At 36.4% G+C, this 15,906-nt stretch overlaps 4 protein-coding genes across 5 annotated transcripts; 3 read left to right on the top strand and 1 right to left on the bottom strand.

The window, feature by feature from the left end:
- Positions 1–407: 407 nt before the first annotated feature.
- On the top strand, positions 408–2,052 carry LOC108950928. Of its 2 annotated transcripts, none has more exons than XR_003397454.1 (4): positions 408–496; positions 934–1,048; positions 1,373–1,507; positions 1,877–2,052. XR_003397454.1 is itself a non-coding variant. In XM_018817188.2 (4 exons), the coding sequence occupies exons 1-4, from the start codon at positions 630–632 to the stop codon at positions 2,002–2,004; spliced, it is 381 nt and encodes a 126-aa protein (XP_018672733.1). In that variant the 5' UTR covers positions 546–629; the 3' UTR covers positions 2,005–2,052. The 2 variants fall into 2 exon arrangements, 1 of the variants encoding a protein (XP_018672733.1); XM_018817188.2 differs by lacking the exon at positions 408–496 and adding an exon at positions 546–632.
- Positions 2,053–3,051: 999 nt separating this feature from the next.
- gpx_d (glutathione peroxidase_like protein d) lies at positions 3,052–4,671 on the top strand. Its single transcript, NM_001190355.1, has one exon. It carries the CDS (start codon positions 3,062–3,064, stop codon positions 3,653–3,655), a length of 594 nt encoding a protein of 197 aa, NP_001177284.1. The 5' UTR covers positions 3,052–3,061; the 3' UTR covers positions 3,656–4,671.
- Positions 4,637–8,328, top strand: LOC100185535 (motile sperm domain-containing protein 2). Its single transcript, XM_009863698.3, has 6 exons — positions 4,637–4,763; positions 5,303–5,458; positions 5,870–5,956; positions 6,341–6,550; positions 6,955–7,118; positions 7,786–8,328. Exons 1-6 carry the CDS (start codon positions 4,691–4,693, stop codon positions 7,834–7,836), a joined length of 741 nt encoding a protein of 246 aa, XP_009862000.1. The 5' UTR covers positions 4,637–4,690; the 3' UTR covers positions 7,837–8,328.
- Positions 8,329–14,495: 6,167 nt separating this feature from the next.
- Positions 14,496–15,611, bottom strand: LOC100177666. The gene is made up of 2 exons (XM_002128467.3): positions 15,321–15,611; positions 14,496–15,010 (listed from the first exon to the last, which is right to left on the bottom strand). The coding sequence occupies exons 1-2, from the start codon at positions 15,535–15,537 to the stop codon at positions 14,790–14,792; spliced, it is 438 nt and encodes a 145-aa protein (XP_002128503.1). The 5' UTR covers positions 15,538–15,611; the 3' UTR covers positions 14,496–14,789.
- Positions 15,612–15,906: the final 295 nt, after the last annotated feature.

The following is a 15,906-nucleotide window of genomic DNA, read 5'->3' as shown; positions in this document are numbered from 1 at the left end:
CTTAAGAGGAAGAAGAGAAAAAAGAGTGAGAACAATGATGATGATGAATTCACAGAGATCATTGTCTTCCAGGAGGACTTGGAGAAATACCCCAGCCACCAGGGAGAGCTAGAGAGCGCGGAAATAGTTTAACCCTTAGTTGCCTTAACCCACCTTCGGATAATTCAATAAATTCGAATCAAATTTTCTTAAAACTTTAGTTCTTTGATATTTTAAGTTAACAGTGAGCATGAGGTGTATGAATACACCATGTGTGTCTGGTGTATAAGAAGACACCCATGTTATAACTCAACAGTGAGCATGAGATGTATGAATACACCATGTGTGTCTGTTGTATAAGAAGACACCCATGTTATAACAACTCGACAGTGAGCATGAGGTGTATGAATACACCATGTGTGTCTGGTGTATAAGAAGACACCCATGTTATAACTCGACAGTGAGCATATGGTGTATGAATACAACATGTGTGCAACGATAGTGACACCTTACACAAGTAAGTAGTAACCTACATAGCAATAATTGACTTGGTAAATCATGTTCCGTTGATTGGCTGCCATGTTTACTCATGGGACAACAGGTTTGTACGAAACGTAATGTTGTGACTTTATTCAAAGCAAGCGGTCGAAATGGTAAGTGTGAACATTGGTGCATTGTAGACAGCGGGATAAAACACAAGGATTTAGGAGAGGTGTTTGGCATGGGCCGTGTTTTTTAACATACTGTTAACGTAGACCTCATTTATAGTACTGTAGTGTAAGATGGATACCGTTAACACATAATATCCCGTATTTCCTGACCGTGTTCTGAACAACGCTATTATACAATCGTGCGGATGGGTTTATATAGTTACGTAAATATTCTTTGTTTGTCACAAAATGGGACGATACAAGCGAATGAAATACCATGTTAATATAGTTTTATTGTTTCCAGAACGCAGAGTACAGGTACAAGCAAGATGATGGACTCAACAGTGAGACAAAAGTTGTCGGTGATTTCCGTTTGTGGCATATTATTGCTATATGTGTTGGGGGAATCTCCATACTAGGTGAAGTGAAACAAGTTACATATAGGCATCTGCTGTAACAATGATGGTATTAATTGTAATAGAAAACAATCAACAATAATTCTACATAGGCTACGTGGTAACTTGGTAAGCGGGCACGAGGTGTATGAAACAGAACACCTGTGTTTAGACTACTGTCGTTGTTCCGTAGTGCGATGATAAACAAGTTACATACGTGGTAACTTGTAAGCGGGCACGAGGTGTATGAAACAGAACACCTGTGTTTATAACTACTGTCGTTTCCCCGCCATGCGATGATAAATAAGTTACATTCATTATTTCAACAACATACTACTCCTATTACAGTAGTCGCTTGTGCATGTGCTTGTAAATGTCGTATCCCACGCACGAGGGCCCAGATTGAGGAAAACAGGAAGAAAAGAAACTTAAGGAAACGATACAGATTTGGTGGAAGCATATTGTCCAACGGTTCAACTTCAAGTGAGTTATTGTGAAGTTTATGGAAATCGAATGATAGTCTTTATCCTCGCATGGCGGGACATCGACAGTCGTTATAACACGGGTGGAAAATTTGTGGGGATTCTTTTTATTTCAATGGCTGACAATTCATGTTATTATAGAGAAGACTGGGTTGGCGTAATTACTTTTAGTGTCTTGCCCAAGGACACATGTACGTTTACAATGGTAACATCATTGGGCTTCGAACCGATACCCTCCAATTGCGAGGATTATAACATTGCGCCAGTTACTAATTTACGCGTAGCAACTCAATGAAAGCGTTTCGTTTGTTTCCTAAAAGTAATGTTTGTCTTAATATTGTAATATTTAATGTTATTTTTAACCACATAGGAAGCTCCATTATTGAAACGCGACGTTTGAGTGTTCGCCGTTTAAGTTCCAAGACTCCTGAGCGCCACCGTACGAACAGAAACTTGTCGGACGATGAAATTATTGAAGATATGGAATCGATTGTATAATAGGATTATCTTCTTATACACCAGCCACACATGATGTATTTTATGACATCACACGTTAGCAATCCTTCTTTCAACGGGACCGACATTGCTATGAATTTTATCGCACACATTTTTACCAACTTTGCTCATTTGATTGAATAGCGAGCGTACATTGAGTGGGGCTTGTATCTTTCTTGCATTTAATTAAGCCAAGTTCGACAGCAAGCTGCAACTTCACACCTGGAGGTAGCACGATTTGAAAGTGAGATATCACGGTTATAAGATAGCACGAATTGTAATGTTTTTATAAAGGTTCCTTAACTGTAGTGAGATAGTTTGTAAAATGAAACTTGTGCATGCATAGGCTACATTTCTGCAATTTTACAAAAGTCCCAAGCAAAAAAGTCTCAGGATTGGGTTTTTGATATCTATTAGCAAGTATTTTTCTGCATTGTCATTGTGACTAATCAGTTAAGTAAATATTAAATGACGTCATTCAGATATCTTGTTTAATTTGCAACATCAGCAAATAGTCAGTTAAAGGCGTTGCTGTTTTAATCGGAAATTTTAGTACGTGTAATGCAGTACATCCTGTCAGGATGTATCGAACAGCACATTCATTGATAGTTATCATAGATAAGTGATTAGATCTCTGTATATTAATGCAAAGTATATACCGTTATACGTCGCTGTTTATTTATTTATTTAAAAGCTGCATGGCAGCTGGGGTGTTTCAATTATTTATAATTTAGAATGTTAACACTAAAGCGTCAAACTTTACTTTTTAATGCTGTGGTATTGCTAGCTGGTTACAATTGGCTGTAACACTATATATATTGTATTATTTAATATTAAACAAGGGCTTATGTGTCAAAATAAGACAGTTTATGGAAAGTAACAATAATTTAAAGATCTTATTTTAGCTATTTTTCTATCAAATCACTGAAACTGCATAAACTGTAGTGTCAAAACCGAAATTTTAGCTATTCATTTTAATGTTATGTTCTGCTATTAATGTGATAATAGACTAATAATGCTGTCTTATTACGCAATAACCTGAATTGTTTCAGGATGTTGGATGCCTAAGTGTAAACATAGTCTATTCATATTACTGCTCAGTTGCATTCTCACTTATTTCTTGCTCCCTGGCAAAGAAACTTCTAGCATGGCTGGAAAAGATGTTAAAGACATTTATGGTTTCACAGTGAATGACATTGATGACCAAGAAGTGTCATTGTCGAAATATAAAGGACATGTTTGTATTATTGTCAATGTGGCCTCTGAATGAGGGTTCACAAAAGTTAATTATGAGCAGTTGCAACAGTTGTATGGAAAGTACTCACAACAAGGACTTAAGATCCTTGCTTTCCCGTGCAACCAATTTGGAAAACAAGAACCAAAACCAAACGCTGATATCAAGAAGTTTGCGACGGAAAATTATGGCGTAACCTTTGATTTATTCTCCAAGATTAACGTAAATGGAGACAACGCAATTCCTTTGTACAAGTTCTTGAAGACCCACAAGAATACAACAGGCACACTTGTCAATGCAATTAAATGGAACTTTACTAAGTTTCTCGTAACAAAACAAGGCATTCCATACAAGAGATTTGCTCCAAATGCTAAACCACTGGATATGGTAAAAGATATTGAAGAATTGTTGAACCAATAAACAGTTAAATCATACCTGGAAAAGATATGTTTAAAAAATGGGAAATTTAGGTTTAAAAATTAAAATCAATCCTCCACATAAAATTATCTAACTTTTTGGAAAAGCTGCTGAGTATTAAGTTAATAAAACATTAGAAAACATGTTAAACTGAAAAATCTATTTATTCAAAACATTTTTTTAGTGAAATCAGGGTATTTTTTAAAGCAATTTTATACAAATAATGTCAACATAATAATACATTGTTTCTTCCTTTCTTTACAATATTGTTGATAAATAAATACAATTTATCTTTGAACTCTGATTTCCTTTACTAACTCATCATATTTAATTACTTTCACATTTTGATTCAACACCATATTATGCAACAAGGCCACTAAAAAGGTGCATAACATCAGTATTTTTATTCATTGCTTCCGAATTAATTAAACTGTGAAGTATTTTAATTCCGAGTATCCAAATACGTAGCAAACTCATGATTTGTATAAAGTTCATAAATCATATGACGTTTACAACTTTGTCAATATTGGCCAAGTTCTCATGGACAAAGTTCAGTTGCAAGTTTGCTGGATTAATTCAAGTCAGCAAGATGTATCACATGTTTACATGTCTTATCAGCAATAATTTAGTTGTTAATGCTAAGCATAGGCGCCAAACCTTGAGTGGCAGGGTATGCAGGCAAACCCTGAAAAATAAAGTAGCATTACAAGTTTATTACAAATTTGTTTAAGTTGTGTGTCTGAATAATATAGCATACCCTGTTATTATCAAAGTTTGGCGCCTATGATATATTTGATTGGTAGTTTATTTGTAATTATTGTTGTTTTCTTGTAACGCTCAAACTTAATTAATGACGATTTAATCTGGAACTCAATGAGAAGATTAAGTTTGATCAACATTGCTTATGTCATAATGACCTTTGTTTGGTAAGTGAGTACACCAACATCGGTTGTTATGTCATAAGTAATGTAAGTTTGTGTGTTTTCCGAATTGGTTTAATACAAGTTTGTTATAATTAGTTGGTTGTTAGTAGTTATCATGAGTGTGATTGCAATTGTAAGCCAGGATAAATTGGATGAGGCACGAAGTGGAGTCAAGACAGCATTGGAAGGTGATTTGTTAAAGTTAACATGTGATATCCCAAGTTATTACTAAATAACTTAGTTTTTGTGGCATTAATTGTTATTCACCCCTATCAAAAAACTTAAGCTGCGTAGACCATTGTTGCAAAAAAATTACGAAAAGGGCTGTTTTTGTTCAAGCAAACCTGTATTTTTGCAGACTTAAGCCACACATCACATTTCAAAAACACCTCTCCCTAAATTTATTAAAATACCAACCTTATATTATCTTACTGAAATTTCAATGTTCTATGCCTTTGGGGTGGTAGCATAGTTTTAAATTACATAGGCTTGTTTGTATAGGCACACGAACCATAAAAGGGTCAAGAAACACTATTTGTAGTGTAATGGTTTCATAACACTTTTTATAAAGTTAATTCCTATTGGTAAACATTAAAACCATGATATGAAATTATAAAATGCTGGCCATAGTTGGCAATTTGCCCAAGCACCTACAAAATACGTTGATAAATACTCATGTGCTCCATCTTGCCCCACCAATCCATCTTACCCCATACATACCTTGTAGAAGTAAGCAAGGAAGATTATGATGAGCGTGACGTGACTGACTTCATGAACAATGATATGAACACTTCATATTACGTACAATGGTCCAAAACTATACCTGAAGCAGTAAAGCTGGCAGTTAAATCATTTAAAATAAGAAAGGACAATCAAATTAATGGTAACTGTTGCAATGGGTGTGTGTTGTTTAATTAGATGTTGCATGGGGTGTATGAAGCTACCATGTATGCTGGATTTTGAAACATCTGGTTTCCCATCCCAAGATAACATTATGTTTTTATTAATAATTATTCCTTTGAAAACAATAATAAAGATCATGGTTTTTAAGATGAAAGAAAAGGAATCAACAGCAAAATAACAGTTGTTAAATTATGCTATGGATGAATAGTATGGAAAAGATTGTCAATTAAAAATTGTGGCTGTTATATAAACATGAAAATATCCTAACTTGACCATTAGCTGTATTAACCCATCTTAAATAATCGGCAACAGAAACCTATATTACAGCATGACACATGATAATCCATTATGTCAACAGTAATTATTTCTAACATGTCATCACACCATGCAGACCTCACACCAGATATAGTTGGCATTGAAACAATGAAGAAAGGCTACATGTTCCTACTTGGACGGGATGTTAATGGTTGCAGAGTTTGTAAGTGCATTTAACGACTTACCTTTTGTTAGGTTTGTTGATTCGAGGGTGACGTCCTTCCTTATTTTCTTGGCTGTACTTTGCCTTTTAACCAGAAAAAAATGGTGCTCATGTGTCTTTGAGCAAAACATTTTATTACAATTTCTCCAACTCAGTGGGCGCTAATAGGTTGTCAATATTGTCAGCCATGAAAAAACAATCCCTAAAAGTTGAATGCGTAGTAACTTCTAAGTGAGCTGAAAGTTTATGAAACAGAACACCCGTGTTATAACGGCTGTGATTACCCGACAGCAGGATAAATACCTTCCATTCGCCCAAATTTTCTATTATATCCTTATTCTACTATATTTTAATTATGGCCAACTTATTCCCGCCGCTCGGCAGTGCACATGAGGACTGGCAAGATGGAGAAGAAGGACAAGGAAGCAAACCAGAAGTTGATGATGTTATGGTTGTCTCGAATACAGAAAGCTGAACCTGGAAAGCGAGTGACTTTCATTATGGACACAACAGGGTCAAGTTTGTTCAACAGCGATATGGGTTTCGTTACGTTTATCATCGATTGTTTTGCGACAAGGTTCCCTGGTTTGTTAGGTGAGTATTTTTATTACGTATGGTTTGGTATGGTATGCTAGGGGACCTAGAGTTTAGGCCAGAGATCCATTACCCCAACATTGTATACGTACATTCTAGTCTATATGGGTGCCTAAGATTTAGGCAAGAGATCCAATATCCCATTCTATATGCGCATTCACCATGGGACCTCACCTGAGATTTTAATATTCAACTTACCAATTTAGAAAACGACAAGTTTTAAGCTATTGCTGCCAGAAATATTGTAGGTCTAATTGAGCACTTCTATCAAGTTATTCTAAAAGTACTAATGTTTTGATACCCCATTCACCAGTGTTTTTCCGTACTTTGTTTATTTAATCATTAACCTTTTAACGTGGTTTTATTTTACTCCGAAAACCATCATTTACAATTGTTTCATCCAGAAAAGAACATCATTTACAACCTGCCCGGTGTCTTGAACGCAATGTGGAAGCTTGTAAGCAAGATGTTGTCACCTGAACAACGAGAAGTTACGATTATGTGCGGGAAATCCGAGATAACCAAGTATATTGATGAAGACAACCTCCCCGAGAGCATGGGGGGCAAGGTGGGTTGTGTGCCTTGTTGTAAATATACTGGTGTTGCCCACATGTTTAAGGTCCAGGTCCATGGCAGGGTAGTAATGTTATAAGTGGCACCAATGGTTGCACAATCTCTTTAGTATAGAAAATAGAGGGTTTGTAGCCCTATGTGGGCGGACTGCCACCTTTGTGGGCGTATTTGTCATTGTGCAAGATGAAAATTGCTTCAACCCAGTGGTCCCCTATATATAAAAAGTCAACTTAAACTTATCTTTATGTTGAAGAGAAAACATAATAATTAAAAATACAAAATAAATAATTTTAAAATCAAAGAGCAATATTTTTAAACAAAGTAAAGAGTGAAATTAACAACGAAATGCCCGTTACGAAACAAGTTATTTATACAAAGAATGAAATTTCGCCTTTACTGAAAATTTAAAATAAACTTATAAAAAAGCTAAACTTAAGCGGAGTTGTTATAACACACTGGTTACCACTAGGTGTCATTTCGTCAGTTACTTTACCAAAGTGTTTTGATATAAACGCAGTTCCATTGCTTTACCGTAGACCTCACCCATATAGAATAAAAGGTTGCAAAATGTGGCAAAGAATTTTGAGGTCTGTTTGTACAATAGAGCACTAAGTAACCACAGACCACTAGCGTTGTATTGAATGTGTCTATTTATGTTACAGAAATCATTTGAGTACAGCTACCCACCATTTCCAGATGAATTAGAATCATAGTCACCACGTGTGCACTAATGTATACACCAATCGTGATTTTAGCAAAAATTTATACCATAGAGATTTTAGCAAAAACTTGTGTGCTTTTTATTATTTGTTTGATTTTTATTCTAGAAACGTACATACTATCTTCAATTAGGTTGTTACCTATATATATGGTTTCTATTTTCATTTCCCTAATTAAAGGGTGCTAAACCCAATCTTCTAAACATAAAGAGATTGTATTGTATTGGCCCATGCACAAATTCTTATACCCTACAGCCCACAAAGCCCCAAACACTAATAGGCTCTAAATGTTATTTAACTCACAACTTCCTAATTAAGCAAGCTTTACTTAGCAACTCTAAGTTGCCGTGGCATCAATTATATTACCTTTAATCTCTAACCTTAAATTGGCATAAAAATACTGATAATGTTAAGGTTTAACCAGTTGAAAACGTTGGTGGTTATAAGTTATAACTTAACTAACAGTTTAAAAATATTTCAGAATAATCTTTTGTAGTTAAAACTTGCAGTTTAAAGTAATTGAAAATCATTAAACACCTATTTTTATCAGCCATATACAAATATGTCTGCCACGTTGATTGCCTAAAAGGGCCAGGTTTTTTGTTTCAACCACTGTAATTATTCATTTAAATTGTTTTACTTTTTTATTAAAGTGATTTAATTTGTAATGAAGCAATTTATTATTTGTTGAAACTTTTATTATTCAAGATTTATTCAAAAACAATTATGTTTAGGTTTGTTTTGTGTTTGGTCAGCTTTAGGTCAGTAGTTAGGCCTCATGCTCACTGTCAAGTTATCATTTATGTAACTTTGTGGTTAGTTGGAAAAGATTATTTTTGTATGACTGACAATTTTAGACAACCCATTAGTTACCACTGGGTTTGAGCTATAGGGGTCTTGCCTCAGGATACATACGCCCGCAGGGTGGCAGCGTTGAGCCTGTACCACGTATCTCCTGCCATACAGCCACTGCTACGAGATTTTTTTTCGGGGTAGAATTTTGAAACGATTGAAATTGTTTGACAGTAAAAAGGTTTATTAAAGGTTGTTCAAATTTGATGAATAGTTTTGTTTGTCATTGTATTCAGCTCACCGTAACTGGCTGTGTAAACTGACACCTACATTGAGGTGAAGGTCGATCATAACAAACTTACACGCGCAGTCAAGCTTGCAGAATATGACGCAACATTATGTGACTATGACCGCATATTTAGGCTTACGTCACACAGCACCATATTTGGAGTGGGAAATTTTTAACTTGCATTCCAAAGATTTATGGCTTGACCCATTGTGAGGTCATTTGTACGTCGCCGTGGCGCAGTAAGTAAAGCGGTCGTGTGTAGGGCAGAGGGTGCTGGTTACGAGCCACGACACCAACCATTGTGGGTGTCGGTATAATGGTTTGCAAAATATTTGCTGGTTGTGCCAAAATACTATATTATGGACGTATGTGGGCTTGGGCAAGACACTTATTTGGTCACTAATGGGTTGTCTAAATTGTCAGCCATACAAAAATCAAACACTCGTTTCTCGGTGTATATTCACTATGATTGCCCCGTCACGTGAGGATTAATAAATTACATTCATACATATTCGGGCGTCAGCACAGCAAACGTGGTGGATACGTTTCTGTCATCACATTCTTTTTCGATTTAATTAAAGCAGCTGTGTAAACTATTTAACTTTATTGTCGGTTGTTTTACCGGTGTGACGTCACATTGTGATGATTGACATGTATAAACATAGTTTAGGGTGTACTCGGTTCGAATCTCGGCCGAGTAACTTAGTGCTCAAAATTACCATTTAAAATGCTTTATCTGAAATGAAGTTACATGCAAGTTTTGAATGTTAGGTTTAGTAGCCAATCTTTTATAACCCTTTTACATGAGTATAGTTTTACCCGTAGCGTGTTTTAACGACTGTCGTTTTGTTGCTAAATCCTGTTTCATCGTTGTTTCAATTGATATCGTGTTCGTTACTTTATCCGAAAACATAATTAATTTACTTTTTGTAAGTAGTTGTTATTGGAGGTATGGGTTCAAATCTTGGCCAGGGAAATTACCATTCGTTGCCGCCTGTTTTATGTTGTAGTTACGGTTAGGCCACAACGGTATTCAATATTTTGTCCCACGGTTGCGCCTTTCAAAAGCGGTGCTGTTCTGTACACTCCCCGTTGTTTGTGTGTATTTGTACAACTACTCTGTTACGCGATAACAACGATTGTGACGTCGTAGTAGCTGCTAGGACACAAAAACACGTGATAAGAATGCTGCAAAAGTTTCAATGAACGTCGGCAATGCTTTGTATTTTATTATCTTATGTAAGAAGACATTTATAACTCGACAGTGAGCACGAGGGTATTAATACACCGTGTGTGTCTGGTGTATAAGAAGACACCAATATTATAACTGGACAGTGAGCATGAGGTGTATGAATACACCATGTGTGTCTGGTGTATAAGAAGACACCCATGTTATAACTGGACAGTGAGCATGAGGTGTATGAATACACCATGTGTGTCTGGTGTATAAGAAGTCACCCATGTTACAACTCGACAGTGAGCATGAGGTGTATGAATACACCATGTGTGTCTGGTGTATAAGAAGACACCAATATTATAACTCGACAGTGAGCATGAGGTGTATGAATACACCATGTGTGTCTGGTGTATAAGAACAGACCCATGTTATAACTGGACAGTGAGCATGAGGTGTATGAATACACCATGTGTGTCTGGTGTATAAGAAGACACCCATGTTATAACTCGACAGTGAGCATGAGGTGGATGAATACACCATGTGTGTCTGGTGTATAAGAAGACACCAATATTATAACTCGACAGTGAGCATGAGGTGTATGAATACACCATGTGTGTCTGGTGTATAAGAACAGAACCATGTTATAACTCGACAGTGAGTATGAGGTGTATGAATACACCATGTGTGTCTGGTTTATAGGAAGACACCCATGTTATAACTTGACAGTGAGCATGAGGTGTATGAATACACCATGTGTGTCTGGTGTATAAGAAGACACCCATGTTACAACTCGATAGTGAGCATGAGGTGTATGAATACACCATGTTTGTCTGGTGTATAAGAACAGAACCATGTTATAACTCGACAGTGAGTATGAGGTGTATGAATACACCATGTGTGTCTGGTTTATAGGAAGACACCCATGTTATAACTTGACAGTGAGCATGAGGTGTATGAATACACCATGTTTGTCTGGTGTGTAAGAACAGAACCATGTTATAACTCGACAGTGAGTATGAGGTGTATGAATACACCATGTGTGTCTGGTTTATAGGAAGACACCCATGTTATAACTCGACAGTGAGCATGAGGTGTATGATGAACAACCATGTGTGTCTGATTCTATGTAAGACATTTTTCACTTAAATACGCCTGAGCTATGAATCATATCTCCCCCACACAATACATCGTGTGTTTACATTTCTATAAATAGAAATGGTTACGAGAAAACTGTTTGCTGCAAATACTTTGACGTGTTTGCTCACTGTAATAGATTGACGCGCGTTAATATCCTATGCTGTAGTCGGTTGTTTAAAAACCTCCAATGTCAAACATATGAACGTACCGTTCGCTTTTTTTTACACTCGCGACTTTAAAATGTACACAATGACGTCATCATGGCAAACTAATGCGCGGTTGCAAACCGCCCGCGTGGTGGCAGCAATGAGCAGCGGCAATGGTTTGCAAACAATTTTGCAAACCACTGGGTTATTCATCGTAGAACTTATTCGCTACTGAGAAAATCCCCACAGTTTAACCCCTTGATTGACACCTAATGTCCGCGATAAATTTACCTTTAAATAACTGGCAAAATTATCCTACACGCACGAGCATATATAGCTTAGGACTTCTCAAGATATAAAAATAAGTATATCACCTTACTAACTTTTCAAAATTTTTAAAACGTAAAGACGTAATTATTACGCTCGTTTTAACTAGGACGTCATACCAGGCTGGCTACTTTTGCGTATCAATATTTTAGTAAAAGCATTTATATTTGGTTTAAAACAGCCCAGCTGAACCTGGGAAGACTGGAATGTAGGTATGTTAGCCCATTGCCCTGATACTTAGGGTTTTACCATCTTAACCCACCGAGGCACCTTATATAAGTGAACAACATTAGAAATTCAATAAGTGTAAGATAGTAGGGTTGAGGGGGATAGGACACCTTTGGTACATCATATTCAAACATCATAATCTTGTTTTAAACAATTAACAACAGTCTATGGGAGTCGTGACGATACGGCTTTATAATTTTTGATTTTTTTGTCCGCTACCAAATGAGACGAGAAAATAAAACGGTGTCCCAACTTGCCCCACCCTATTGAAGGTTTTGTTAAACGCGTGTTTTGGGCGTTTAAAGCAAATTTATCTAGTTTTGCAATTTGTATCCTCTTATATGCTCATTTAGGCCACTTAACGTCTTGAAACGACTACCACTCCTATATATCGTTCGTATAAAATGTCAATGACAGTCTGTATCTCGTTTTATAACTCCAATTTAAAAGCGGGAACGTGATTTTATTGAACAATTTAATATCTAAATCACTCAAGTTTATTAAAATAAATTGAAGTGTTCCAATTTTAGTTCGGTCTAAGTTTAGCGTTTGTGTCAAACAGTCAATTTGTGCGTTACTGATGGCTTAACGTAAGCCGTATGAATATAGTTTGTTTAACTTAGGGTTGCCAAAGTTTCAGCTTCACTGAATATCAAAACCACGGAGTCAATTCGGTACGTTTATAATGCGCTCACAGTATATCATTATATACGCCCCGATGCTCGTTTATTACCGAATACACACCGTAGCGAACGTGTAATTTTACCAGTAAGTGCAGTGCTGAAAACTAACCTATGATATTTGGTTTTGAATTGTATATTCTCTGAGTAAATAAGCAAACATTGTGGTATAATGTGCCAACACTGGCTTAAAATTGAACACCGGATAAAGTACATTCAAGTCCTTTTAAACCTTTTTGGCGAAAAATCCTAGTGTTTAAAAACTGCAAGTAATATGGAATTAAATCCGGTCATAAATTTAAAAACCTAAAATGGCGATTGATGGACACAGTTGTTTTATTTTATTGGGTATAAACTACACTCATATAAAATTTTGTTTCATAGTTTTTTGTATCTAATATATAGTAGGTTTCGGGGCAGGATGGTTTATGTTTTCATTCTCTTTTATCGTCCCATTTAGTAAACACAGAATATTTACAGAATTATGTAACCGTATTCTCACGACTCTAAAAGAGCGTTGTTTATTGTTAAAAGAAATATGGAGTATTACATGCTAGCGGAACATGTAGTATATACTATATTACATGGTTTTCGTGACCGTTTTGTGATTTAATTTGGAATTTGATTAAAATTGTTTTCTGCTGAAAACGCTCAAATCTCAACAAAGGCCAATTATACTTGGCGTTAGTCATTCTTGCTTTTAATGCCAAAAGTTGCCGAATTGTCTCCAGATCCAACTTAAATAACACGTAAGCTCGTAATTGTGGCAAAATTACATGTTTGCATGACGTAATGTGCCTACTGACTGTAGAATTAGCGGTTTCGGGGTAAATGCGTTGGACACGCTACGTAAACCTTGAAATGGTTACTTGGTTTAATACCTAGTTCGATTCATAACGTGTATGTGTTGCTTTTGTGGTATTAAACTTATCAGTTCCCCAATGACGTGATGTTTATTTGATTTCCATTAAATCAGCAAATGTTTGCGTCACGTGACTGGGTCAATGACGTAACAAAGCCGGTTGTGACATATATAATTGCTGTTGAACTGATAAGATAATTTTGTTTGGATTTGCTGAAATGAAATTGAATGATTCGGTTTATGTTTTTATATCACATATATTGTTACAGCAGGGTGACATTTACGTAATTCCATGATCTGCAAGAGCACCGTGACATTTGCGTTGTTTTAGTGACGGATCAAAAGCCCCAAATCGAATTCGTGGTGCTTTAACTCAAAGTCTTTAAACTGACATTTTAGATAAAACCTTTCAGGGTTGTTCGTCGTGAAGAGACCTGTAGTTTCCGTCAGCAATTTAAGACGTTGACATTACATGAGTCATTATTTGCTTGCTCCATTAGCCTCAGTCTGGTCGAACGAGTTTCTTTAGCTTTCAGTCAGCGGGGAGTTTCATTCCTTGAAATTAAGGAGAAATGGTTTGAAGTTAAACACGGGTGTCTTGATGTTGCGCACGTTGCGTACCATGCAGAGCATAATACGGTGTATTTGCACGTAATACTTGTTGCTTAGGGTGTATAGGCAGACATGATTTTTAATTGGTTTGGTCATTTATATCCTCGTGAGTGGGAACTTGAGTGACTTATCCATGGTTGCCACTCCCATGCTCACAGTCGAGTTGCTGAAGCTATTGCAGTGTGCGGATAGGCAGACATGACTTTTGGTTGATTTGGTAATTTATATTCTTATGGGTGGGCATGTAAGTGACTTATCCATGGTTGTCACTTCCATGCCCACAGTCGAGTTGCCGAACGCATGGGCAATGTACACAGATAAGCAGACATGATTTGAAATTAAGCAACCCATTAGTGACCACTGTTTTATATCAATGTCCCCGCCACACAATGAACGAATTCGATAAGTTTTGAGTATTTTATTCAACTTTTTACATTTTATACAATAAAAAATGTAAGCGGGAAACTGAAACGTTGTGTGTATAAACACTTGAAACGATGACGCATATAAATAGAAATCATATAAATACTGGAACAAAAGTAAAACCCGAAGAAAAATTGAAATCCTCTGAAATAATAGGTTCAGTTTTAAGTAATTACTCCAATACAGCAGCATCATATTAACAAAGTATATGTAACGCCTTGTGCACAGTGATATTTATTGTCTCGACTCTCGTAGTATCTCCAGGATTGTAACTTTACAATTTCCATGGCCATACTAGGTTTCGTGTAGCACGGCTGCGACACCTTCGGAACTTGGTCGATTTCGGGTGGGCGATCCTCATGCATTTGCTGATAAGTCGGTGGTACGAACACATCCACCTATATTCCCTGATGGAGCAGCCGATCTTGCAGCATTTACCGGCTTGGTATTGAAACGGGTAAATATGTTTGCTGGGTAGCGGCATCCGGCGAATTACTGTGGACAAAAATCGTCGTTAAACTTCGTCATCTTGGTATAAATATCACGGACGTGCGTGTTTCGTTTTTTATAGGCTCCTTTAAAACAAAAGATTGCGCAATTTGGCCGGAAAATAACCGAAACATAAACGCGAGAAATGCGGTTTAAAATATCGAAAAACTGTAAAAAAATATTTTTAAATACAAATTTTATAAATTAAATTCGCACAAACTCGCAAACTAACTAAAATAACCCACAAATGGCCAATTCAATAACAATATACAAAACAGTAATTTTTTTAAAAAATGAAAACTATTTGTATTCTTACAATTTTCTTGGTCGAATCTGAAGGTGAAGTCGAACTTTGAATAATTGCACACGAGTTGTGTGAACCTCTTTGAGTGGCTTCCGCATCTTTTGATCCTCACGGAGCTCCTGGCTTCAACATCCGGAGTCATGGCAACGAGGAGAACGAGCATAAGAGCGGAAATGACGAAAAGATTTTTCGGGTTTTTTCGGCTCGTTGCTGGGGCTGATGACGTCATATTTAGGGCAGTTTTTTAAAAGCTTAACACAATCTGCGAAATTGATAAAATATTTTGAATAGAGTGCAAGAAACTCTGACCTACATTGCCAGGCGACTTGTTTGCAAACTTATATATACATTTTCATACACAAAAATAATCGTTAAAACTACAAAAAACTCATATTTTTAGAAATGCCTAAATGCCCCACAACGACCACGAACGCAACGACCAATGTCCCCCAAACACGTCCAATCACTAAAATGCCATTCTCTATACAACTACGTTATGTTACTCCCGACCCACAGAGCGATATTTTATAGCCAAGTTTAAACACTTCATTTTCCTTGTTTGCCGATCTCACTACAGTAAACAACCCGTTGGTCTTCC

The sequence above is a fragment of the Ciona intestinalis genome, unplaced genomic scaffold (genome assembly GCF_000224145.3).
Source record: "Ciona intestinalis unplaced genomic scaffold, KH HT001162.1, whole genome shotgun sequence".
NCBI lineage: Eukaryota > Metazoa > Chordata > Ascidiacea > Phlebobranchia > Cionidae > Ciona > Ciona intestinalis.
This window is presented reverse-complemented; position numbering and strand designations above follow the sequence as displayed.